General features: G+C 38.1%; 1 protein-coding gene across 4 annotated transcripts in view; it reads right to left on the bottom strand.

The window, feature by feature from the left end:
• Nucleotides 1-5,965: 5,965 nt before the first annotated feature.
• gabrb3 (gamma-aminobutyric acid type A receptor subunit beta3) overlaps nt 5,966-27,782 on the bottom strand; it is a 36,059-nt gene continuing 14,242 nt past the window's right edge. Inside the window, exons 4-10 of one of the 4 annotated variants that reach the window (XM_042006310.1) lie at nt 21,931-22,151; nt 18,627-18,709; nt 17,927-18,064; nt 13,953-14,105; nt 9,427-9,671; nt 8,905-8,912; nt 5,966-7,346 (exon numbers count right to left, since the gene is read on the bottom strand). In XM_042006310.1, coding sequence (XP_041862244.1) covers nt 6,896-7,346; nt 8,905-8,912; nt 9,427-9,671; nt 13,953-14,105; nt 17,927-18,064; nt 18,627-18,709; nt 21,931-22,151 — 1,299 coding nt within the window. In that variant the 3' untranslated portion in view covers nt 5,966-6,895. Of the gene's footprint in view, nt 7,347-8,655; nt 8,737-8,904; nt 8,913-9,426; nt 9,672-13,952; nt 14,106-17,926; nt 18,065-18,626; nt 18,710-21,930; nt 22,152-27,782 lie in introns of all 4 variants that reach the window. The other 3 variants (XM_042006306.1, XM_042006307.1, XM_042006309.1) reach the window with 3 other exon arrangements.

Genomic DNA, 27,782 nt, shown 5'->3' with positions numbered 1-27,782 from the left:
TGTATCCTGCAGCTCTAATCCATTCATTCACCACTACGCTGATCATGACAGTGACATGAGCAGGGGAATAACGAACAAACAAGCACAGTGACAGAAATTAGATTAGAATAACTCACATTAGTGGAAGTATAATAGAGTAGAGAAATACTGCGGAGAGTAAATGAAGAATACAGATGACTAATGACTACGGACGTAGTTACATTTGTATTGTAAATTGTGAAGCGATGTCATTAATGCTGATATAAATATGTAAAAAGTGGGATTGTATCTGCTTTATGGTGACCGATTTGTTGTTCCTCTCTTAATTTTGCCAGCAAGGTTCTGCAAATGAAAACTGCCCAGAATATCAGAGTTTTTACACCGTTCCTAAAGGCAGCATCCACCTGCTGCTTAGAAACATTTTTCAGAGAAGAGAAATAACTTTGGTGCTGCTCAGGAGGATTATTCTGTAAACTATCTATGTGTTTTCTCAGTTTTCGCTCACAGACGTGTGGTTCAGAAGAAAATAACACATGTAACCCATTTCTTTATCATCCATCATGGTGTCCTTTCCCAGTGAACATGCAGTGATTTTGAATGTTTCATGTGTTAATGGATTGAATATTGTGGATGTGGTTAGTTCACCATGTGTGGAAGATGGTGAGACAAAATGCAGAAGTGGGGCAAGCACAGAGAAGTCTGGGCCCAGTTAGCTGCTAACCCAGACAAACCAACTTTTGCTGCCTAACATCCGTCCCATCAACAACAAGATGGATTATATCAAACCGTAGGGGGGGCAGGGGGGTTGGGGGGCTTTGCAATGCAGTGTAAGACTGCTCGGCAACTGTTTTCAGTTCAGAACATCATGGATGTTACAGTCCAGCTACGGTCAAGAATATGCCTGCTATTAATGAAAAGTATGTCTGTTTATCATGGCTGCATCATTGTTTTTGCATTTGTTTAAAGCATCATTTGTGCACATCTTCCAGAATAAGTGCTACATGTTTGCAAGCTGCAATATGCGAGTCGAACATTGGTACAAATGATGGAAAATTTAGAACAGTGGTTGCCAACTGTTTTCCTTGGGGACCCCCTTCATGCAAATACTAAAAAGCCATGGACTTCCTGTCCTACCCCATGCTGAAACCATGCTTGGTTTTATGTTCTCAAAAGTGAGATTCTCACCATAAATGTATTCTGGCTGAGTTCTGTCCTTTGAAAAAGCTAAAGTTAAATTACAACAAACAGCCTTTTTTAAAAAAAAAAAAAAAAAAATGGGACAATGTATGGACATGAATCACAAAATGCTCAAAGCCTCTGGGACCCCCTGTGCTCTTTAGGGGACCCCAGGTTGGGAACCTTTACAAGGCAAGACATAGCTTGGTGTAGGGACCTTTCCAACTGTGATACTGTTGCTGTCGTACTATTGTGAAAACAAAATTAATCAAATGCTAATTTCCTTATTAGCCATGTTTATTATTTTGTTTCCACCTTACAAATTTGGTAGCTCTGTCCAGTTTAAATTCTCTAATGTGCTCCCTAGTGGAACCTTCTGGTAACAAACATAGTACACAAGCAAGACTGTGAATATTGAGGTTTAAAAGCTGGTGTATTCTCAGCCTTACCGATAGACAGACCTGCTGTGGAGAAAGCCATCACCCTGAAGTACCTGGACGTCCACAGTCCCACCTCAACCACCAGCACCATGGGAATCGTCAAGAGGGCACAGAAGCAGCTTCATTCACCCCACAGGTTAAGGTCAACTTCCCTCCTACCTATTGTGGAAAGCATCCTTACTTCCTGGTTCAGGAACTGATGTAATGGGGAAAGAAAGCAGCTGAAGAGAACGGTAAAGGTTCTCTCAGCCAGAATAATCGTCCGTGCCACATTTCCCTACCTGATGAAGCTATACCAGCAGCGCTGTGCCTGAATAGTTATCTCCATCATTATAGACCCACCCCACCATCAGTTCTTCTCCCGTACAATGAGAAGGGATGCATGCATCAACGGAAGCTGAATTCCTTCTTTTCATTGGCTGTTAGTTTGGTCGGTGGCATATCATAAATATTTATGACTGATGAGAAACAGTATTTTTGTTTCTCAGGTGAAATGACAGTTAATGAATCTGAACCTGAGCTTTGGCTTTATTGCAGTGTAACAGGAAATAAGCATGATATGTGGTAGAAGTAAGTGCAGTACACTTTACATTTCTAGTCTAGTTTAGGCTTTTTTTTGCCACGCCAGCACAAGCTGGAATGTCCCACCTTCCATTTGATGGATTGCCTTGAAGGTTTGTATAGACATTTACAAAACTGCAGAGGTTGGACACTACTGACTCCTTATCTGTGCTCAGCAATTGGTCAGTACTCCGTCTTACCTGTGGAATGACTCACCACTAAAGAAATGCAATTAAAGACTAATCACTCCTGTACCTGCAAAATTCCCTGTCATCCTCTGCTCGTCAGATATCACTAAAAGCTAGAACTCGTGCATCAAATATAGGCACAGCTTGTCCTGTAAAAATGTAGGAATTCCTGAAATGTAAAAACTTGATCAAAATATAAAAGAATCAATTTTTTATTTTGAACAAAATTTTAATAAAAACAAACAAGAAATAAAAGACAACCCATCATATTAACATGACATGAAAGAAAGAAAGAAAGAAAGAAAGAAAGAAAGAAAGAAAGAAAGAAAGAAAGAGTTAAACTCCAAATAATTTGACACTTTTATGGTGATAAAGAAGTTAACAAACGTTAAAGACTTAAGAAGGCTAACGCTCACCTAGTCTTCCACCAGTTGGACTCGTTATTTTTATCTACTAGTTTTTACATTATAATGCGTGACTATGTATACATAATCTATACATATTTATACGTACGTCATTTATTTTAAGTGTGCATGTATATAAAATAAAAAAGACTTTATTTATCCATTGAGGGAAATTAATCACTTTACAATTACATTGATCTATAATTATCTATACCTGTCCAAAAATATTGTTTATTATATCACTATATACAATTATCTATATTTAAATTAGTGCACAAATGTAACATGTGACAATGCAACTCAAATATTAAGGTAGTGTTAAAATTTGATCCCTGGTCTGTATCTTTAATAATGCCTTGAGGTGACTTTGTTGTGGTTTGTTTACAAATAAATTGTATAGAAATAAAGCTGAATTTCATTTAATTAAATCAATAAGGGCTGTACGGTGGTTAACACTGTTGTCTCGTATCAAAAAGGTTCTTGGTTCCTGGGGTCTTTCAGTGTGGGTGGAGTTTGTTCTGCTTATGCATGTGGAGGTTCTCTCTAGGTGCTCTGGCATCTACCTCAGTCCAAAAATATACTTGTTAGGTTTTCCTAAGAGTGATTGTGAATAATTGTTTCTCTGTTGGTTCTGTGATGACTGGTGGTTTGTTCAGGGTGTAATCTGCCTCGCACTGGCATAAGTGAGTTTAGAAAATGGATGAATTAATAAGAAATTGAGCGTAGAATTTAGAAAGGGTTATTTCATAGACTTTCTTGGAACTTTGGAACCAGATGGAGATTTCTGTAAATTTAACTCAGAATCAACATGCTAACTGATTTTCTAACCAGCTTTATTCCTCTTCCTGTTCACCCCCATGGACATAAGGGCCTATTATTCCTAGGCTGTAATAACACATAAATAAACAAATTCTGATCGTCTTGTAGCTTATTAAAAAGCAGCATTAAAAGAATAAATCTTCCCATTTTTTATTAGGCTTTAAAATTTTCTTACATAAAATTGTCATAACAATTTATATTATCAACTTAATACTTTTTTTTAACCTGTCCAGCATCAAAGCAAGCCGAATGCTAGTCTGGTTGCTGTGTTGTGCCAAACAAATTTGCTTTCCCAAGGGAAAGTTTATGGATATAAGGATCCTCTTGATAAAATGATTCATCTATTCGTTTATTTATTTACTGCTGTTTATTTACTGTGAATTATGGAATCTATGCAGTCTTGCTGGACCTGACCGGAGGGGACAGGAAAAAGACAGAAGACAGCAAAAAGAAGCAAAAGGGAAAGCAGAAAGAAGAAAGAGAAGACAAAAACACAACAGATAGAAGGCAACGACCCTTCAATCCAACCTAACAGCAGACAACAGACTGCTACCATCACACAGAAACACACTAGAAAATTTCCGACAGCTTTCGTGGAATTTTAAACGTTTTAAAAATACTTTTTTTAAAAGGTTGACAAAAACCTTGAGTAAAATTGAGCTCCACATACTCAATTCTGAGACTCCATGAGTTTGATTAAAATCTCACAATTCTTCAGTTCTTCAGATCTTGGAGTTGTGTTTGGGTTTATTTGCCAGCTGCTATACAGTTCAATCACCACAAAACCTTTAAGTGGTGCATCTCTTAGCCAGCAATATGTATCATTATGATTGGTCCTGCTATTGTTTGTCTTCTTGTAAACACACTTTTGCTACTGAAACAAATCTTAAACAGAGAATCATTAGTAGGTTGGACGTTTTTCAATCATCTTCTGTAAAATCCAGGTATGTTTTAGCTCACTTCCTGTGAAGTGGTATAAATTGACAATTAAAACATCCCTTAAAATACCTCAGTCTAGCTGTGATTGGACCCAAGAAAGTCCCTCATTTAATTAAAACAACAAAACCTTCCCACACTGAGTATAATTTACAAACCCATACATCATTGGTTATTGGTGCTGAATAGAAGGAGTTTAATGCATTCTGTTTATTTGCAGTCAGTAAAATAATGCCAAATATTATTCATTTTACAGGAACACTGCAGGAAATTAAGCTAATTATTATTATTCAATGAGTGTTTTATTTGTCGATTTTGTGTGATGTCTTCAAGGCTTTGTCAGGCGAATGCCTGAACGTATCACTGAGCTCTGTGGACTTCTGACAGGTGGTGTCACTCCTACGCGCTGCAAGACGCTCCACCAAGTAGTGCAGATGGTGCGCTGCAAGCTGTCTGCCAGCGTTTTTTATTCCAAGAAACCCTTAATTCCCCAGTTTCCTCTTTACTTCAGGGATTTCACATGCTGAGCTTTAAGGAAAGAATGGAAATAATCTCAAACTGTGATTTTATGTTTTATATTTTCAATCACAAATAGGAAATTATAATATTGTGTCAAGACTAACAAAACAGAACAGCAAGGCCAGAAATCACTGAGCAAAAACAATGATGACAACATAGCCATGTGATTAAATGTGAGCTGAGAAAATGTGCAGTTACAGTATGTACATCAAATCCCAGGGAAAATCAAAAATCTGGAGTAGAGATGGAATCTGCAACAATGACTTGTTGTTACAACACCTGTTGAACACTGGTTCTGAAAGAAGAACATGAAGTTGTCATGTAAAGTTTCATGTAGTGAAGGTGTTATAGAAAAATTAATGAATGTGTCAGCAGTACTGAGAGCACAATGGTAATATAATGCAACAGAGTAAATCAGATCAAAATTTACCATAACAGCCTGGGAAACTTTGTGCTATTACTATTTAACACAAAAATATTCATTTGTTGATGGGCATGAAAAAGCAAAAACATATGGGTATATTTAAATAAAAAAGTTTGATATATTGGGAAATATTTGTTTACTAATAATTTGTAACAAAATAAATTGTATTTAGTTACAGCTAGCTGAGAGTTAGCATAGCTTAGCATGAAAGGTAATAAGCCCGAGGTAAGAAGAAAAACAAAAGCTTTCCTAACTAGCACCTGTGAAGCTCACCTTAGATTTAACTTGTAAACATGAAAATGGCAGCCTCAGCAGTCAGCCAGGAAATATTTACAAAACACAACTTTCAACATAAATTATACACATATACACTCTGGCTTGGCCACAGCTAACCAAATATAAACAAATGCGTTAGCATCAAAGGTGCTATCAGGCTAGTTGTTCTTGATGCTTTACCTAAGCTAAACTGAGCTAAGCTTGGCAATAACAGGCGTTATAAGGAAAAGCCACTTGTTAGAGTATTGTTAGCGGAGAGAGACAGCTAATAAGCAAAGGCCAATTTCTTTGTGTAATGTCACCGAGTGTGTGAGTAACATTTTTGTAAAATGCTTTTTTTTCATTAACAAAAACAGGTATTTAATATTAAAACTATTTTTGAATGTTTGAGTGAACAAGGGTGCTTCAAATTAATTGAATGAATATGAATGCATTACCGTCCAATATGCTATCGAGCCAGTCAAAGCTATTTTTTTACTTTTTGAGTGAACACATGAGGGGGCTTCAACTTTAAGGCAAATTAAGGGAAGGTTTGCAGATAAAAACAATATTACTCCCCCTGCAGCTCTCAAAATACTGCCTCTTGTTTTCACTCGTTTTCAGTTTCAAGCTAAGCTAAGCTAACAAGCTACTGACATCAGACATGAAAGTGGCATTAATCATCAAAGCAAACACAGACATTTCCCAAAGTATCAGAACTACTAATTTAATCTGGTTTAATTACAAAACGGTATATCATAAAGTATGACTTCAGTCTGCATGTGTAAATCAGTCATTTGTGTGAAGAATGATGAACGACTAGAGTGGTAATAATACTGTAAATCTTGCAGAGGATGCCATAATGTGACCATATAATCCTGTCGACAGATGTAATTACTGATCTTAAGCAGTGTGCAAAACTTTTTAAACTCTGGTCCTCCAAACCAAGTCCCAAGTGTTCAGTGAGGCTGGAGCAGAGGTTGGCTGTACATGTGAGTCGTAGTAGAATAACACGTGTAGTTAAATCCTTGTGACTGTGCTCGGTCAGAGTATCGGCTCTCTCTCATCCAAGTCATCACTTGTTGTAGTGTAAAAAAAAAAAGTTCAGGATTATGTCACGTCAGGTGTGTCACATAAAGAAATCTCTCATTCAAAAACTAGCATGAGAGTGGGATGGGTTTAAAAAGCAGTGTTTTAATTAACATAGTAAAGCCAGTAGATCAGGTTGAAGAGGGAGAAGATGGAGGGGAATATAATCCGTGACCATCTGTCTATGGCGTTCACATCGGTGAGGTCAGGGATTTTAATTTTGAGCTGCGATGATCGTCTCTGCAGACGGGTTTTCTTAAAATGTGTGTTCCTGTCCATGCTGAGGCGGCCTGAGTCATGTGGCGCACTTGACTTCCTGTACTGGACTCCAGAGTTGTCAAACACCATGGAGGAGGAGTTGTGAGTCTCGCTCAGTGTTGTTGTGATCTCGTTTCCCCCCATCTCATTGTGGATCTCCAAGGTTGTCAGCAAAATGTTTCCCTGGGAGTCGACCTGAGAATAAGAAACAGCAGCGGTGTTAAAAATGGGCTGTGAGCTGAGGCCTCGGTGACTGATGACACATGTGCAGCATGCGTCAGGGTTCCCGAGCCGGCCTCTTCCAGCAGGGTGACAGATTACAGCTTGGAAAACTGAGAGCAGCCTTCAAAAGCTGCTTTTTTTGCCCCAAAGTTAAATCACTTCTCACAAATCAGCTCAAGGTTGAACTTGGATGGCTCTAATACTAATGTCATGAAAGGCATTGCTTCCTACACAGAAATAAATAAATCACTGAAACCTCAGGCAAAAACAGAGGCACAAAACGAACACAGAAGATGAACACAAGGCACGAGAGGAAGTGACAGGGTGAGCATTTATTTTAGAATTTGGTCTGCTTTGTGCGAGCTTATGAAACAATCTAAGTAAGAGTGTGTAACAATGAAAACGGAGGTCCTCTCCAGACCTCATTTATATATAAAAAACATGCTTAAACTCATGTTATATTTATGAAGACAAATACAAATGTCTATAATTCTGAATAAATATTATCAAAAACAATTATGGAGAAAATAACCACATATTACATATACACCCACCAATCACTTTAATAGGGATTATTATATTGATAATATTAAAAGATACACACATATAAAGGTGGAGTACAACAGACTAACAAGACGTCAACGGGAATTAGGGATGGGCGATATCAAAATTTTTCCTATCAATACGATTCCATTAGTTTATGTTATGTTTTCATCAATACCAACACTAATACTGAGACTTTTTTATACTTAAAGGAAAATCACATTATAAATTACTCATTATCTTTATTAGAAGGGCAAAATTATATATAAATAGAACTAACCAGCATAAATACTTGAAATGCTTCTAAAATTATAATGAAATTAACATTTAAAGTTTACAAATTAATTTAAATAATTCAAATTTCTTAAATCGTATGTAATTAAGTATATATGACAGTAATATAATAGATATAATAATGCATAGTGCTCAAGAACGTGCATTTAACCAGTAAAATATTAAAACAAACCATCCTCACTAAAGCTAGCATCATCATCATCATCATGACATCTGATAGGCTGCCATAATCATGTGACAGAAGAGTGGAATAAATAACCTTCTCACATGTAATTTTATTGCCTAAAACTCTCAGAAGTGAAAAATAATGCATGTTTTGTATTAGCAAAGAGGTATCTAGATATTCCATGTCTGATATTTTGGCTGGCAGATATCAAAGTATCGACTCTGGAGTATCGATGCGCCCATCCCTAACAGGAATGTTCTCACACAACAACGAGGGAACTGATTCTTAGAGAGGCTGTTTGTTAAATGAGGTCAATCTTTGCACCACAGCAGCAACTGTGGTTTCAAAGATGTGACACAGCCGTCAAGTGACAGACACTCACCCCCCGTGAGTGACGACGGCCTTGTACCTGATTGGACTGTTTAAGAGATGAAGACTTGCAATTGACTCCCTCCAGAATGGACTAGCCAGAAGAAAAACATTTAAGAAGTCAAAGAAACGATCATTGTGGAGCCCAAGAGTCTCCCGGTGAGGACCAATTAAATCATTCAACGTTGAAACAGTGTCATTTTACTATACTTTAAAATATATCATCAGGGTATAAAGGACTTCTCTCCAACCATAATTCTACAATTTCCACTGGCAGCTCTAAGGTATTACAGACCAAACTTAGGGGCCAAATTCTTAGAATGGAAGCTATTGTGTGATATTGATGCGAAGGTAGCTCCCAGTCAGTAGAGGTAAATACAGATTAAGGGTGAAGACAAAGCATGGATTAGCAGCTTGACAGTTTACAGGACTAATAAAATCTGCTGCTAAAGCCTCGCTAGTGAAACGACAGGATCCCTCAATAACAAGCTGGGGGAAACCTAACTGTGTGCATTTTTTGTTACATGGTTTTTTTTTTTTTTTCATTTTTAATTGGATCTATGTTAAAAATCTTCTGTTAGATTCAAATGCATTTAATACTGATTTTCTTGTCAACATATTTTATTTCACTTTTAATTGGCATATTAGATGTTATTCCAGCCAAAGTTGGGAAGGGTGTGAATTATTTGAGCCTTGACTGTAAATAAGTACTATGACATTGTGTAAAAAAAAAAAAACAAAAAAAAACTTGCATGTCTTCTTGGTGCTTGGAAGGGATTCTCACCTTGGGCTTGTCAAATTTGTTGCGCTCGTTATTGGCTTTCAGCGCCTTCTCAGCCAGTTTTTTCTGCATCTGAGGACCGCGTCCAAAGAAGATGTAGTTGACGAAGGCATATTCCAGCAGAGCCAGGAAAACAAACACGAAGCAGCCCATCAGGTACATGTCTATAGCTTTAACGTACGGGATCTTGGGTAGTGTTTCCCTCAAATGAGTGTTGATGGTTGTCATGGTCAGCACAGTGGTGATCCCTGGAAGAAAAGAAAACACATTTCCTCATTAAGTGTGAAATAGTTAGCTAATACGAAAAAAAAGAAAGAAAATTAGAAATGAGGTCTGAGTGAGACTAATTTTCATCAGCTGCAGAGATGCTTTAGTGTATCTTGGTAAGCTTGAATTTTAGCTCAGACAAGCAAAAAGTACACCACTGTATGTTTTACAGCTCATGTTGCACAAAATGAGTGAACAGACTCAGCAAATATAAAACAGCGATGCAGTCAGTCTGATAATAATGTGCACCATCTACAATAACGTGCCTGTGATGTTTCAGTGTCCTCTGGATAGGCGTGTCTGTTTTTGTTGATTCAGGCTCACATAATTTAAAAAATGCTTGGCTGTATAGTGTGAGGGAGGGAGACTTAAAAGCAGGTACATGGTATCAAGTTTCTAGAAAGCAAAGAGACTGACAGGAATCTAAATCCTCTCAAAACTCAGATCTAGATAAACTGGAATGCAATACAGGATTTCCAATGGTGAAAATCTGCCCACTTGCCAACTGACAGTATGATGAAATTTCCTGGTAAAACACAGAACGATCCATTTATGCCTAACTTCAGGATTCTCTTTCCACTGCTCATATATGTGAATAGGTATTAGGTCCACCTCTTCTCCTGCTGGTTAACACATACTGTATATCTAATCAGCCAATCACATGGCAGCAACTCAATGCATGTAGTCATGTTGACATGGTGAAGACGACTCGCTGAAGTTCAAACTGAGCATCAGAATGAGGAAGAAATGAGATTTAAGTGAATTTGAACGTAGCATGGTTGTTGGTCTGAGTATTTACTGGGATTTTCACACATAACCATCTCTAGGGTTTACAGAGAACGGTCTGAAGAAGAGAAAATATTCAGTGAGCAGCAGTTGTCTGGACCAGAATGTCTGGTTGATGTCAGAGGTCAGAGGAGAATGGACAGACTGGTTGGAGATGATAGAAAGACAACAGGAAGTCCAGTAAGCACTGGTTCCTACCAAGATCTGCAGAACAGCATCTCTGAACACACAACACGTCCAACCTTGAAGCAGATGGGCTACAGCAGCAGAAGACCACACCGGGTGCCTCCTGTCAGCTAAGAACAGGAAACTGAGGCTACAATTCACACACACTCACCAACACTGGACAATAGAAGATGGAGAAACGTTGCTGGTCTGATGAGTCTCCATTTCAGCTCCACATTCAGATGGTAGGCTCAGAATTTGATGGAAACATCATGAAAACATGGATCCATCCTGCCTTGGATCAATGCTTCAGGCTGCTGGTGGTGTAATGGTGTGGTAGGATATTTTCTTGTTCCACTTTGGACCAACATGGCCTGGTTTAACCACTGGGCCCACCTGAGTATTGTTGCTGACCATGTCCATCCCTTTATGACCACAGTGGAGCATCTTCTGATGCTACTTCCAGCAGGATAATGCATCATGTCACAAAGCTCAGATCATCTCCACCTGCTTTCTAGATCATGACAATGAGTTCACTGGACTCCAACGGCCTCCACAGTCACCAGATCTCAGTCCAGTAGAGCAGCTTTGGGATGTGGTGGAACGGGAGATTCTCATCATGGATGTTCAGCCGACAAACCTGCAACAACTGTGTGATGCCGTTGTGTCAATATGGAGCAAAACCTCTGAGGAACGTTTCCACCACCTTGTTGAATCTATGACACCAAGAATTAAGGCAGTTCTGAAGGAAAAAGGGAGGTCCAACCTGTACTAGCAAGGTGGACCTGATAAATTCGCCGGTAAGTATATATTCCTGCAATATGTAACTAATAAATTTTTCATAGCATAGGAAAATGTATACTTTCAACATTAGATGTGTTCTAAGTTCCACTGAATAAACAACAGGTTTTTGAGGTAAATAAGATAATTTTTTATTATCATTTACACTGTAAATTAATACAACTTTGTTAGAAGCAGGTTTGTATGTTTGCTCAGACATGGGCAGCACTGTAAAGACAGAGGAAATGAAAGTCTGCGGTGAATAATCGCATAGTGACTGAATTTGGATGGCACGATAAGTGTAAATGCATTCTAAATTGCATTGATCTCACTGTGTCTCAGACAGCCGTCTTCTAAATGAGATGGTGTTGAGGCAGGCAAATCACAGGAGTGTGTCTCCTGAAAATTTAAGACCCTGCAGAGCTTCTTCCACATCTAGCTGCCCACCAACCCCCCTGAAATGTACCACAGTCGTCTTCATGGTCTATGAATAACTGAGATTTAACAACAGCTACAAAAATGTGTTGTTTTTTTTACAGTTAGCACTTACAGTGCACTGAGGCTGAATGAGCATTTCCATTAAGGCAAATATTCTAGCAATGATTTGGAGGGGGGGGGGGGGTGTTAGCGTTTTACAGAATAGTTTTCAGATAGTGAACTGAGATTTGTCTAATGTGTAATACTGCCTTTAAATGGAGCTTGTGAGCTCGGAAAATGGATGACATGATTCGTAGACTCATAGAGCATTTAATACCACCAGACAGGACTCTTTCAGTAACCATGACCCCATCTGAATGCACCATTAGTTTGTCTGAGAGGCATGTGGAGAGTTTGAGTTCGAGATCCATTTGGGTCACTTATGACAGCACAAAGCAGCAGCCTCAACAATACGACGGAAACAAACAAGGTTCTTTGTTTAATCTATGTGTCTATCCTCCTGCCACAGTGTGAGACCTCACTGATAAAGCTTTGCATGCACAGCGTCCAACCAGGGCTAAGTTAAGGACTACATCATTGTTAAACTTTGGTGCTGAGGGTCCGATAATAACGATTCACTGTCTGCCAATATCATAAATTCTGGCAATATATTATTTTGATGTGTTTCAGGGTCCAGCGATCAACATGAGACGATATCACATGCTGATTTAACACAACTATTTCTATTCATATCAAATCACAAAAATCTAAACTAAAATATTAAAATATTTTTTTTCTCTCTGAGCTCATTTAAATAAAAAAAAAATCTATTCTTTGAATAAAATCAGACTTTACCACATTCTGTATATGGAATTTTAAAATATGCACATCATGTCAAAGAAAATTTAAATTTTTAGATATTAAAGGGACAATCACAAGCAAATGATCTGCTAGGCCAACTCTGTAGAACATTTACATTTGAACTTATGTCCATTAATGTGCAATTTCCCCTTATAAAGTAAATAAATAAATCAAAACAAAGCAGGATATAGGGGCAGTGGTGCCCAAGTCCGGTCCTCGAGATCTACTATTCTGCAACTTTTAGATGCACCCCTTCTCCAACACACCTGAATCAAATGAATGGCTTGTTACCAGGCCTTTGCAGAACTGAATGACATGTGGATGAGGGAATTAAGCTAAAAGTTGCAGGATAGTAGATCTTGAGGACTGGACTTGGGCACGCCTGATATAGGGTAAAACTTTCCTTTATTTACTAAAACTAAATATTTTCACAGCTTAATTATAATAACCAAGGTAGTACAGTCTGACTTTATCATAGATACCACATATTTTCCTCATCAAATTAAAAAAAAAAAAATCAAAAGGTCGTTAAAACATAGCAAATGTAAACAGTTACACATATTTTTTTTCTTTTTTCAAAAGTGTGTCTTACAAATTATTACTAAATAGAAGTTTGATTTTCATTTTGGAATAATGTTATTGGCCCATTGATCAGTGAATGTATATATTTTTACACGTCTAGTCTATCATTGGTTTAAGGCTTTTAATCATAACATCTTCCTGCTGCAGTTGGATATCATGTAAATGAGGCACATTGTAAAGAACCCGACCATCAAGAGTAAAACGGTAATTCCTGAGTTAAAAACCATGAAAACACTTTGTTTGGGATTCAGTGACATCCATGTGTTCAAAAAGTCTACTTTTAGTAACTTGAATGTATTCTGCTGACTAGAAATCATGTTTCCCTGATGTTGGTGCAATAAGTTTTCTTTAGCTAGACATAATTTCACAGCTGCATTCTTGAGTAGAGGAGACCATTAGTCAAACTTTCCCATTTAAAACAGGCACGTTTCCTGCTGTCTTCCATGCCATCTATTTACAATATCCTCATGTCCTCCTGCTCCATTTTTTCTGTTTCTGTTTCCATTTCCTGTTATGCAGCCTAAGAAAGACACATGATACAAGTCCCCTCATAAGGGAACTGATAGATTTTAACACATGGTGCTTACTGCAGGTAACATATACTTTCCACAGAAATCTTCTATGTGTCCCACAACAACTTGTTTTAATTCACTGCACAAAACACATCATACCTAATGCAACTCTGGCAGCTGAGGCGTCATAATTTATCCAGAACGACACCCAGGACAGGATGGTGATGAGGATGGAGGGCATGTATGTCTGTAGGATGAAGTATCCGATGTTTCGCTTCAGCTTGAAGCTCAGAGACAGTCGTGGGTAGGCACCTGCAGAACAAGATAACACTTTTGTTTCTGGAGAAATATGAAGATTGAATACTTTGGTTCATGACTATTGATAAAGCTGCAGTCTGAAGGAATTTAGTCTTGTTCTTGATTAGATGGGGGTGTGTGGTTGGTTGTGGTGGGAGTGACAGGGTGGGTACATGCATGATGTGTGTGTGGGTGTGTGTGGGTGTGGGTGTCTATGGCTAGGTTCACACTGCTCAATTCGGATTTTTTTGTGAAATCCGATTTTTTTGAGAGTCTGTTCACATTTCCAATTAAATGCGACTTGTATGTGATCTCCTGTATGAACCTTATGCACACCAAAAGTGTCCCGCATGCGTAGAAGACATGACGACGTGACAGTGAGTGTGCGTGTGACGTCTTCATGTTTGCGGAAGTAAACATGGACGGTAACAGCAGAGCTTATGTTGCAATTTTTAATTTATTATCCAACCATAGCCAGCTCATTTTCGATGGCATCATTTTAAGGAGGAGATTGCAAAAGAGGAGAGCCAGATTTTTGACCATGGCATTTTATGGAGCAGTGGCAGCAATGTCTATACAGAGAAACGTGTGGGTAAGGAGTCGCAGTCAGAAGTGATGGGAGAGTGATGCGAGCGCCTTTACAGATAAGAGTTTATAAACAATGATGTGTATGACGTGTAGGTCGGATTAATGCGACCAGGCCGTTTAGACTGAAGTCGCCTGGCAAAAGATCAGGTACGTATCAGATGTAGGAACACATATCCAAGTGGCCTGGGTCGCATTTGAAAAAATCGGACCTGTCGTTCAGACTGTCATGAAAAGATCAGATACAGGTTGCATAGGGGCCAAAAAATCGGATTTGGGTCACTTCAGCCTGCAGTGTTAACCCTAGCCTAAGTGCATTGAGTGAGAGAGATATTACGATCAGGTGTATGTTTTTAAGGTCCTATATTTGGTTGTATGAAGACTTGTTTTTAATGTGCTAAACAATTTTTTTATATAAAGCAGTTTGTATACTTTTTGTATAAAAAGTGCTTTAAAAATAAATAAAATTTGATTTGATTTGATTAGGCACTACCAACTAAGAACCAAGAAAGCATTTCACTAGATACAAAGTTAGTCTACATCCCATAGTGCAAGATAAGTTATTATATTTACAATTGTTTTCCATGAAATAATACAAAATACAATAAATAAATAAATAAAATAAAATTTGATTTAATGTAGCTGTTAATGTACAAGCACAATTCCAAGAATGGTGGGATGCTGTGTAAAATGTCAGTAAACACAGAATGTAACAATTTGCAAATCTCTAAGCCCACGGTTACCACCATCCATAGTGTATAATATCATCCAAAGATTCAGAGAATCAGGAGGAACCTCTATTGAATCCATCACAACAGCATGGCTTCACAGGAGATGAGTCCGGCTGCTGAACTGGCCCACCTGCAGTCCAGACCTTTCACATCTGGAGCATCACGAAAGCAAAAATCCAGCAATGAAGGTCCAGGACTGTAGAGCAGCTAAAATCCTACATCAGACCAGAATGGGACAACATTCCTCTCCTAGAACTCCAGCAACTGGTCTCCTGACTTCCTAGACGTTTACAGACAGATGTTAAAAGAAGAGGGGATGCTACACGATGCTGAACATCACCCTGGAAAGATGTGCTGCTGCCATCAGATTCACAATGAGCTCATGTTTTCCATGAAATGGTAAAATGTCTCAGTTTCAACATCCAGCATGCTGCTGTTTATGTTCTATTGAGAATAAAATATGGGTTTATGAGATTTGCAGATAATTGCGTTCTGTTTTAATTTACATTTTATATCACAATATATATTTTATTTTTTGGAACTGGGGTTATATAAACATATCTGAGAATATATACACAAACAATACAACTAACAACTGCTTTGGGAATAAATAAACTTGGCTGAGTAAAATTGGCTGTAAATATGTACACAATGTCTTAAAAATTAAACAAAGCCTCACTAAACACATTAACAGCATCAGTAGATGCTCTTCAGACTGTATTCCATCAGGCTCTGATCGTAATGAGCTCTAACAGCCATCTTTGTTTCATGTCCTCAATGTTAGAACAGTATCCATCCTACATGCCATTAATTCAGCAGTGAAAATAATCATTGTTTTTTCATAATATAAGAGAATAATTCATGCTATCTGCACACTGCCACAGGAATACATTATGTTACTGTACATCCTTTATTATTCAACATGAGCTTGAAGAAACGAAGTAGCTTCTTTAATGTTACTCACAGTTCTGATATGAGGTGCAAACATAGTGCAAACAGTCATTAAGAAAGATAGAGAAAACTAAAACAGGGAACAACCCTACTGTGAAACTCTACAAAGCCCATACATTTTAAAACAAAAAGAAAAAATGTATCATGATTATTTGTTGATCTTTAACTTTGGTTCAGATCAATTAATTACTGAGTCATCTAAACGTGTGAGCCTACAGTAACTGTTGCAGCAGCATTATGACTGAAGTTAATGAAGTTTTGGTATTAAAAACAACAATTAATAAGAATAAAATATGTTTAAAAAATCATGTATAATTGAACAATATTTTAATCAAACGTTTTTGGTGTTTAAAGGATTGATGGTCTCTGTCAGACCTGAACAACCACACCCTGTACTACACCACATACTGTAAATGACCTTTATTATGCTGATGACACTCAGTTGTGCATACTGATGAAAACCCACCAATCCCAGCAGCCTTGTGAGTCTCACAGCTAATCTTTCTGTCATTAAATCCATTAAATTCATTTTCTTGAATTCAATAACAAAAATCGGAGGTCTTTCTGTTTGGTTTCCAGACATCTCTCAGTTCTCTTGTTTCTGTTCTCTGCAAGCTTTCAGATAGTATTACCAAAACTTTAAGGCAAGGCAAGGCAAGGCAGTTTACTTGTATTTGGATTTCATGCATACGCGCATGAGAAAAGAAATGTTTTTAACCTGGATTTAAAAATGTCTACATTTGGTGAAAGTTTAATCTCCACTGGCAGTTTGTTCCACTTGTTTGCAGCAAAACAGCTAAAGGGTGCTTTCACACCAGGATGATGCAGAGGACTTGGTTTGATTGGATGAGGGATTCCAACATTTTCACTCCTTTGTTTTGTTTGGTTTGCATTCACGCCGGCCTTTACTCAGCACACTGAATCACCTAGAAAACGTCACGCAGTTACATTAGTTGTTTGATAAGGGGCGATACTATCTAAAACTACCACTGACCAAGAAGAAAAAAGAAGAAAATCTGGCTCATTTCCTGGCCAGAACTGAAAACGGCTCATTCACTGCAAGTCTGGTTTTTACTTTGGTGTTTTAACCTAATACAGTTTTCACAAGACTGTCCAGTATGATTAGCAGGAGAGGCAGTGAGCTTTCCACCACATTGCTCTACATCCCTTCACACTGCTGCTTTCACACTGCAAACAAACGGCATCAGGGTTCACTTGCAAATAAATCAAGACCCCCAATTTCAAGCGAACCAGACTTTGTTTCTTTGGTCCTTTTTTCTTAAATACAATGAACTTCATTACATTTCATGTTGTTGTTATCTCAAGTTGTTTTACTGTATTTTAATTCTTTGCTGCAGTTAAATCTTTTGCAGCATTGTTTAAAAGTGACAAAATGATTGTTATTATAAATGTTACCCTGTGCATACACAGTCCATGTATTTGTTCATGGACAGGGCATGAAACTGGACACAGAAAGGAGAAAGATGTCCCACAGAATGTTAATTCACACATATAATTTAACCATTTCTGCATCACTTGAATACAGTTATTGAGTCTGTCTATACTCACCTGTGGAAAAGACCACATTTCTGGAGACCAGTTTGTAGTCAACTATGGAGAATTGAGGGAGTTCGATGCGTGTCACCCCGGTCACAGCAGTCTCTCCTCCTTTCCAGTAGAACTCGATATCATCTGTTGTGTAACCATCTGGGAGAAAATGAGGCAAGAGGTGTGATTCTTATAAGCAGAAATGGCCTGAAAAGTGCGTGGCTGTCTCTTCTTGCTGGATGGCCATACTTCATCTATGGCTGATTTACATTGGGGTGCTATGAACTGCTGATTGCAAGAGATGTAAATCTTTGTGGGAATATATGTTACTGCCAGAAGACAGACTTTTACCACATGGATGCAATCTATAACTGTCAATAGTCTGATGGCAGCTCATATGGTCAAACATGCCATCATGATGGATGATGCTGGACTGATCGTTACTGAGCTCTACTAAGAAAATCACTGTCTGCTTAAAACTCTTCTGTGTGGACAAAGTTGTTTTAGCTGGAGATGATGCAGGGAGCAATCTTCCTGGGATGCGACAGGTTAATAAATCCAGAGCAATACAGCAGTCGGTGCAGTTTCTGTCTCCACAAAGGGAGGAGTGTGAGAACTTGTTTCCTTTTTATGAGAATGCCGGCGCTGTTCATATTTTTAAGTGATGAAAAAGTATGGCTGTATTTCTAAGCTAAGCACCAAATGTGGGGCTTAAACTTACAACTTTCAATTTCCAGGGTGCAGTTTTGTTCGTCCAGCGGGTACCGCCTCAGATCCATCATGCAGGCTGCAGTCGTTGTGATCCTGAATCAAAACATAAACACAAAGTAAGACGCAGTTAGAAGAGATGTTGTTTAGTTATGAAAGATACAAAAAAAAAACAAAAAAACTAACAATTCTAACAGATGCAAGTTTATACTGACAATCCATTTTTTAACTGCAGCCAAAACAGTTTAGGATTGGAGTTATGAGATTTGACTTCTGTATTTGGATTAAATTGTATTAAATTGTGGCTTAAATTACTTTAGTACATCAAATAAAGTTCTCTGCCTCTTGATGAGTCTCTGAGATGAAATGATGAAGTAAAAGCCGAGAGCACTATAAGCCAAGCACTGAGAAAATGGATTAATTACTGAAAGCACAATGAGAGATGCTGAAAATGGGTTGAATGAGCTGAACATTCATTTTCTGTAGATGCATATTTTATTGAGATTGAATCAGTCAGAAAAAAATCGAGATCAATTTCCTTTCTGGATATTAGAAATGTCTAATGTGTGAATAATCTCTAAAGTGTGTTGTATCTGCATTTTACAGGATAAACTATACCGTAATGGCAGGACTAAAAAACGCTTTTATCTGCAGATGCTGAGGCAAACCATCAATTCTTATTAAGGCTTCTATTCAAACACCTCACAGTTGTTTCTTAACTTCTGCATTCATGCACTTTGTCCAAAATAATTTTGTTTTCCAAAATATTTTGCAGGAATGGAAATATCTGAAGTAATCATGCTCGGCCAATAGTATCAAAATCAAGGACATTTGTTATCGGTTGATTATTTCTGCCCTTTAACCCTTTAAAGCCCAAACCAAGAAAAAATGAGGAGAAAAGTCTAAAAAATGAGAAAAAAATAAAGAACAAAAATAATTTTTGTATATTTACTGTTTATTACTGTGTGATATGTCAAAATTATTGCAGTGCATTATTGTATTATTATTGAGAAGACGTGTATCAGATTTTTACCATAAAATGATGCAAAAGGTCTCAGAAACTGTATTTATCAAATATGATAGAAATGGTATTATAGAGTTATTAATGCCAGTTGGGGTTGTACTATGCATTGTTGGAAAGCCTGATTAGTCACACCCAGATATAACTTGTTTGAACCGTGCTTCTGTGAAATTAACATTTTCTGGGGGTGGTGCCCCAGAAAATCTGCCTGCAATGTTCTCCTCTTGGTATTCCCTCTTGTTTTGAGATTCAAGTGATGTCAGGTGTGTTTCAGTCACAGGTATATGAATTAGGGCTGGGCGATATGAACCAAATCTTATATCTCGATATTTTTTACCTGAATCACGATATACAATATATATCTCGATATATATATATTTTTTGTCAAGTAACCAAAAAGACAGTTCTAATTTACAGCCTTTAGTGCCAAATATACTTTTATTAAGGATCAGCAGCACATGTGCATTAAAACAGTTGACTGAAATTAAAGTACCTTTATATTAAATTAAATGCTCCTAAAACAAAATAAATTAAAATACTTTTCAATGACCATAATAAAAATACAGCTGTGCAAAATGCAAAATAAAAGATGCTTTTAACTCAAAACAAGCTATCTCGATATAAACGATATTGCTTCCTTCTATATTGAGTCTGATAAAGTCTTGATATATTTGAAAATCTCGATAAATTGCCCAGCCCTAATATGAATGGCACCTAAGTGATAGACAGGCATATCAGAATGACAGTCAGTGGTGAGCCCATATCTCCAGAATCTGGGACCTAACTCCATCCTCTGACCACACTCTCCCTCACAGAGCGAGGATCAGCATAGAGAACCTCCAGAATTTGGGAGTGGAGAAGATAAAATGACCTGGTGTGAGTCCAAACCTGCTGTACATGATGGGCAACTCCGGTCCTTGGGAGCCAGTGTCCTGCATGTTTTAGATGTGTATCTGCTCCAATGCACTTGATTAAAATAAAATGGATCCAATATCTTGTTGTCTGGACAATAACAGACAATAACTAATTTATTGAAATTATAAAAGCTCCTTGTTGAGGAATGGGATGCCATCCCACAGCTAAACCAACCAGGCTGGTGACCGGCATGGGGAGGTACCAAGCTGTGGTGGCTTGTATGGATTTCGACTTGATTTTGAATTTAAGAATTTCATTTTTGTAAAAATAAAAATTAAATTTAAAGTTGTGGTTTTCAACATCAGTGCATCACACAAACTATTAAAGGGGTATGCACGAAGGGGGCTGAGATGCCATTGTACCATCAATAAGGGCTTTTTAGGGGTGGCCTATGCCCCCTCTTAGGCCGCCCCTAAAATCTTACTTTCCCCCTAGGTGCCATCCCAAGAATAAACAATCAAATTCTAACAAAATATTTAATGTAAATTGACAATTGACCTTTGCCATGGCAAAGCTCATATGTGTGAATGCCGCAAACAATGTACTATATGTTGTTCTACATCAACACTACCATGTTCTAGATCATAATGCAGCAGTGATGCAGCATCCTCTCACCAGCTGCCTGTATGGGTGATTAGTTTGTCCAACCAAACTGTTTACATTTTATAAAGAGGATGAAAACCTCATAAAACCACCAGATGTGACAACTATGAAGAAACCCTGATAAAATATGTCTTTCACATACAGCTCATTTCTCTTCTTATCAATAAATTCTAAGTGTTTGTGCAACCCTTAACACCGGATTACTTAACAATTTCATATATATGAAAAAAACAAAAAAAATACAGAAAAAAGAAAAAGTCAAGAATAAAATAAAATACAAATAAATATTAAATAAATTAATAACAATTAATAAATAATGCTAAATAATAAATAAATAATATAGAAATACATACACAAATAAGACTAAATTAAAGCAAATAAATAATATAAATTAATTAGATAAAAAGAAATAAAATAAAGGCCAGAAGTGGTTTGTCACAAATCAGCAACACCAGGCATGAAAGGTGTTTAAAGCCAAATAATTTAGGATCATCCTGAGTAAGCAACTGACTGAAAAAAGGAGGCTGTCTGCAGTTACAGTTTTTCTGTACTTTTTACACTAAATGACCACTTTTCAGAGACATTATCAGTTCATTATTTACAAAAATCTAGACCCCTCCAAATATTCCTGTTTTCCATGAAAAGTCAAACTTGGACATTACAGTAATATCTATGTGCTATGCATGGGATATTACATAAAAATACTTTAAAGGAAAGACTTAAAATGTTAGAAATCAGGAGGAAAAAGACTGTATGAAGTCCCCATTAAAGTTCTCACCTGAGTCCATAGAGAACAGTGCCATCCGGGTGGAGCCGAATCATTCGGTTTTTAACTGTAACTCCGTGCACAAAGGACTTCTTGTCATTGAGGAAGTAGGTGTCTGGGACCCAGAGCTGGTCTGCAACTCTGTTGTCCAGCGTCAGGTTGAGAGGGATCCCCACATAGGCCAGTCTCTTGTCTCTCCAGTACTGCTGGAAGTACATGGTCAGTGTGTAGTCCTGTGGACAGTAGAATAGCATGGTCATGTTATTTAAATTTCAACACCTGAATGAAAAGGAGCAGAAAGAAGAAATTCTTATCCTGTCTGCCTATTTCTCACAAAATAATTAAACCAATAATACGTCACTTTCATGTAACATAAATAATAATAAAATAACAATAAAAAAAAAGAGTACGGTCATGTAACTGGAGTCAGAGAAGTTTAGGATTTTATATAAATAATATAATTTGTTGCAGACATTTGAAATTTCTGGAGGCCAGTGTAGTCGAGGATATCCAAACCGAAGCTAAAAGTTCTGGGAGGTTAACAAGTTCAACACTTCTGCAGCCTGGAGCTATTGATAGATTTTTGTTGTTGTTGGAACAAAAGTGATATTTCTGGACTTGACAGTCTGCCCTGGGTGACCAGAAACCACAATCAAACTCAATAAGAAGCCCTTCACAAAACTGGCAGCAGCTGTCAAACAAAATGTTTCCAATACTGAGGCCCTGCATCACCTGTTTTTGTTTATTTTGATAAATATCATTACTTATTACCAGCCCTACACACAGTGGCATCAATGATTTATTCAGCTTTCATCTGCAGCTTTCTCCACAAGTTGATCCATCAAACAAAAAAGCTTTTTTCAGGCCTTTAATGGAGCTCTTTACCAGCTCACTTGGCTTTGTTCTGCTGACTAATGTTCTCTTAAATAAATAAATAAGCAGGTCTCAGGAAATAAATAAAAACATGGCCATGGTGAAAATCTGCTGGTGAACGGTAAACTTAAGATACAGAGCGTTAAAAAATGCTTACATTTAAGAATCAATACAATACTTACTTATACTGAACTAATTATTGCTTCAAATTGAGCTGTGAGGTCTCAACAGAGAAACTGCTGACCTGATTTTGGTCAAATAAACGGCTGAATTATACTTTTGCTTTCTCATTACTCTCATTACATTGGAGCTGGATAAAGCACAATGGACAAACTGTAATAACAATATATGATCGGACACTGTAATTGATCCTGAAATTGCCGCTTGGCCACTATAACCAATTTTCCTATTCAAAGTCTGTGTAATCAGAATTAACATCTATTCTTTTGCTGTCTGCGGAGACAGTGAAGGCATCACCTGTCAGTTGAGCCACGCTGGAGCATTTAGATCTGTTGGACTCAGTGAACACTGAACTGTATTTTCCAGAAAATCCCTCACTGGAGACAGGCCTGTTTTATTTATGTATTCATTTATTTGTGTCTTTTTAAAAATCTCTCCCTCTGCAAACAGAAGATGCCATCCCACATACAGTGGAGGTGTGCAATGGTGAATCAGCTTTACACAACAGCTCTTAAACTACAGTGATGGAGCTCATCTACCAACACCCTCCTTCCATGTCTGGACCACAGCTATTTTAGTCTGTTAAGATCTTCAGATCCCACTTCAGCAGTTCTCCTCAACAGCTTTGAACACTGCTTTTGCTTTTGCTGTAACCACATCACTGTAGAGCCTCCTGCTCCTGGTGCTCCGAGCAGCCTGCAGCGTCCCTCGGGCTTCTTTTCAAAGCCTGGCTTATCAACACAGTTTGTGTGCAGGGTGACGGCCACACTGGAGGACAGCGATGCCAACTCTTGACCAGTTAAGACGATTGGCTGCTGAGAAAGTACTTTGTAGTCTGTCTATGGTGCAGAAAACTGACAGAAAGCTAGCTTATCTTTGTTTTATTACCTGCCACTGAAGCATTTTTCTTCATTCATTACATGAAAAAAAAGGAAAAAGGTAGAGATATACAGTGAATTATACCAGAAACTGACTACTGACACCAGCCTTTATGCAAAAGCCATTCAATCATTGACTCTTAAAACTAGCTAGCTAACACCCAGAGATCACACACTGCGCCGAAGAAAAATCAGCCAAAATAAAAATCACCATCTTCATCACATTAATGATCACAACATATTTAAAGTTAAAAATATTGTAGTGCTCACTTTAAAAACTCATAAAAAAATCATATGAAGCCCTGTTAATAAATGTTTAGGTTTATGATGGTATCAAGTGGGAAGTCAAAAACGCTGCAAATACTTAAAACTGTGTCAACAGGACAACTAAACACTAACTTGAAGCATTTTAGCTGGAGAGGCCACAAACTGTAGTCTTTACGTGTTTTTCTACCATGTGGGAGGAATGAATAGCAAACTTTTAGAGCTTCTTCCTCCATTTGAGTTTTCAATTATCAAATTCCAGCACACTAAGCCTCATAATTCCTCCCGTGTTTAAAGTACATCACATTTGTCTGAGGCGCATAGCGGCTACTTAGGACATTAAAGTCCTGTGATGTGGAAACTTCTTAGTGAGCGGAAAAATAGGTCTAAACTTTCCGAATCCACTCTTAATGCACTCGTCATAATAAACCTATAACTGAATCTCCAAAGAAATGTTTGAGTGTCATGGCTGAAATCAATATGGTGAAATGGCTAATGTGTAATCTAATTACTGTGAAAAATAACAGAATGTGCTGCAACATTAAGCACAGCATCAGCTAAAAACTGGTTTGTAACAAGAAGTTTAATAACTCAGACACATTTATGTGTAGAAATTGAGTATTGAGAGCAAACGGTTGTGCAGTTATCATTGATGGAATAAAACAGGATTTTCTAAGAATCCAAGCAACACTGACCCAATCCAGTTAATGCACTGACATTACTATTGATTAGAATAAATCAGCTTTATTAAATGATATCATGTGAGGAGGGACGCGGATGGTTGAGGGAGTTACAGGAGTATCATCAGAGAGTGACTGGTTATAGTGGCCAAGCGGCATGACAGCGATTGGTTCTGACTCATCAGCTGATAATTCATCCGGCTGCTGAATGAGCCGATATTTATGCAGCATGAAGGAGAAAGATAACGCCAATCATCTACTGCATGTCCAGAATTTAGTAAAATTATATATATTTAATTATGGCTTTTTAGCAAACGAGCTGTCGGTGTGGGTCTGGAAAAAGTCCCATTATGTGTCAATTACTTTTACATTATTCTGTATTTGCAAAACTTCCAGAAGATCACGCTGTGCAAAGTATGAAAATGTTGTCAACCACAGTGACAAAAAAAAAAAAAATTCTGGAGGATACCTGTAGATCCTCACCGGGATTTCAGTTTGGGCTGTTGCTTGTTATGCAGACCACATGAGACACAAAAACAACGTTTGTTCTCAGAGTAAATGAGGCCCACTGGGAGGACGAGACTGTCGTGTCATCTTCGGCTCGGAGAGCTCACAGTTCTGAGTTCTCAGACGTGGTTACTGTGTGCCAGTCAAACATCGTTTACGTCAGCTTAACACCAAGATATCTGCTGGGAATACAGGAATAGCACTCAAGTGATTCTTACCCCATACATGAGGGGGGCTTTTCATCACTTCATGAGACAGTTAGAGGGTCCCAGTAGGATTCAGAAGTGCTGTAGATGTGTTGTGCAAACCATGCGTTTAATAATTTTTGTCCCAGCATTTGGCCAGCCTCAAATTCTTTTAGTTTGTTCTTTCAGTTTCTTATAAACCTGTAAGTTCTTCTATATTAAAAGATTGTATGGAGTGGAAGCAGAACAATATGGCAGCCATGCTTGTAGAAGTCTTAGTTTTATGGTGAATCTTTGCTGCTCAGCCTGGTGGAACCTGGTAAAAGGATCGCTTAACTGCAGTGATCAGGAGCTGCCATGATGATGGGAAGGTGCATTATTTGCACATTAACTGGATATAGGACAACAACCTCATTCCATTTCAATTAGCTAGCTGCTAACTTTGCCTTTGGTTTTGGGACGGGTGGCAGAAAATGATTTTTTAAAATCTATAATCTACTGCATGCTGAGGTTTAAAACTCAGGGGATGAGAGTGCAATAATGTTTGTGGTGTATAGCTAAAACAAAAAGCTGAAAAAGATCATTCTTCACAAAATCTACGGTGCCCCTCTCTAATAAAGTCACATTTCACTTCAAACATAAACTCACCGGCCACTTTATCAGGTCCACTGGAGTCCAGTGAACTCATTGTCATGTTCTAGAAAGCAGGTGGAGATGATCTGAGCTTTGTGACATGGTGCATTATCCTGCTGGAAGTAGCATCAGAAGATGCTACACTGTGGTCATAATGGGATGGACATGGTCAGCAACAATGCTCAGGTAGGCTGTGGTGGTTAAACCAGGTTACGCTGGCCCAAAGTGGGCCAAGAAAATATCACCCACACCATTACACCACCAGCAGCCTGAACCATTGATCCAAGGCAGGATGGATCCATGTTTTCATGATGGTTCCACCGAATTCTGAGCCTAGCATCTGAATGTGGAGCTGAAATGGAGACTCATCAGACCAGCAACGTTTCTCCATCTTCTATTGTCCAGTGTAGGTGAGTGTGTGTGAATTGTAGCCTCAGTTTCCTGTTCTTAGCTGACAGGAGGCACCCGGTGTGGTCTTCTGCTGCTGTAGCCCATCTGCTTCAAGGCTGGACGTGTTGTGTGTTCAGAGATGCTGTTTTGCATATCTTGGTTGGAACCAGTGTTTATTGGACTTCCTGTTGTCTTTCTATCATCTCCAACCAGTCTGTTCATTCTCCTCTGACATCAACAAGACGTTCTGGTCCAGACAACTGCTGCTCACTGGATATTTTCTCTTCTTCAGACCATTCTCTGTAAACCCTAGAGATGGTTGTGTGTGAAAATCCCAGTAAATCAGCAGTTTGTGAAATACTCAGACCAACAACCATGCCACGTTCAAATTCACTTAAATCTCCTTTCTTCCTCATTCTGTTGCTCAGTTGAACTTCAGTTGACTTCAGTGCAGTCACCCACATGTGAGGTAAAACTAAGATCATACCATTATGTGAAAGAAGGAAGAGAAACAGACTCTCGGAGGATTAAATATTTGTGTTAACAAACAACACAACAGGTGGACGTCATAAAGTGACAGCTGAGTGTGATAATTTAATGAATTTGTAATGTGATTTTTTAAAATAATTATTGCAGTTTTAAATATTTCAGTTTATTCTTCTGTGAACGTGTTCGAACTACACAGGCATTTAGATCCTTAAAAAGCTCTTCATACACAATGAAACTCCATGATTAAATAATTCTGATTCCTTGAAAGCCAGCTGGGGGTCATCTCAACTCATTTAAAGCATTTCTTCTCATCATGCAGCCTTAACTATAACTGAGTGCATAAACCAGCTTGTTTAGTGAGGAATAAAAGCACTTAAATCTCAAATTTTAACTTGAGATGCTGTGAGAGTGAAAAGACTTCATACAGTCATCTGCTGTACGCATGGCTTATATTCCTGTAGGGTCCCAACCCATTGTTGTATAATACTAAATGCAGCACAGCTCCAGCACAAGTCTGCATGACGTATAAATGGGTCTATAGCAGTATTTCTGGCAGAGTTTTCCTTACCCTACAAGCAGCTGCAGCCAGCTGCTTCTCTGTGTAGCTGACTTATTAACTAAGCCCTTCAATATAAATCTGTGGTAAGACATTTTTAAGGGTAACACTTCCTTCAGGCAGAAGTTTGGTAATGTTAAAGTGTCAAATCGGATGGGAGTTTTTAGCACATGATGGATTTGTCTTTCAGCTGACTCATACTGAGGCTATATGTAACAACACCTCTGGG

The sequence above is a fragment of the Melanotaenia boesemani genome, chromosome 14, assembly GCF_017639745.1.
Source record: "Melanotaenia boesemani isolate fMelBoe1 chromosome 14, fMelBoe1.pri, whole genome shotgun sequence".
In the NCBI taxonomy this organism is placed as follows: Eukaryota; Metazoa; Chordata; class Actinopteri; order Atheriniformes; family Melanotaeniidae; genus Melanotaenia; species Melanotaenia boesemani.
The sequence above is the reverse complement of the archived record's forward strand: the minus strand, read 5'-3'. Positions and strand labels throughout refer to the sequence as shown.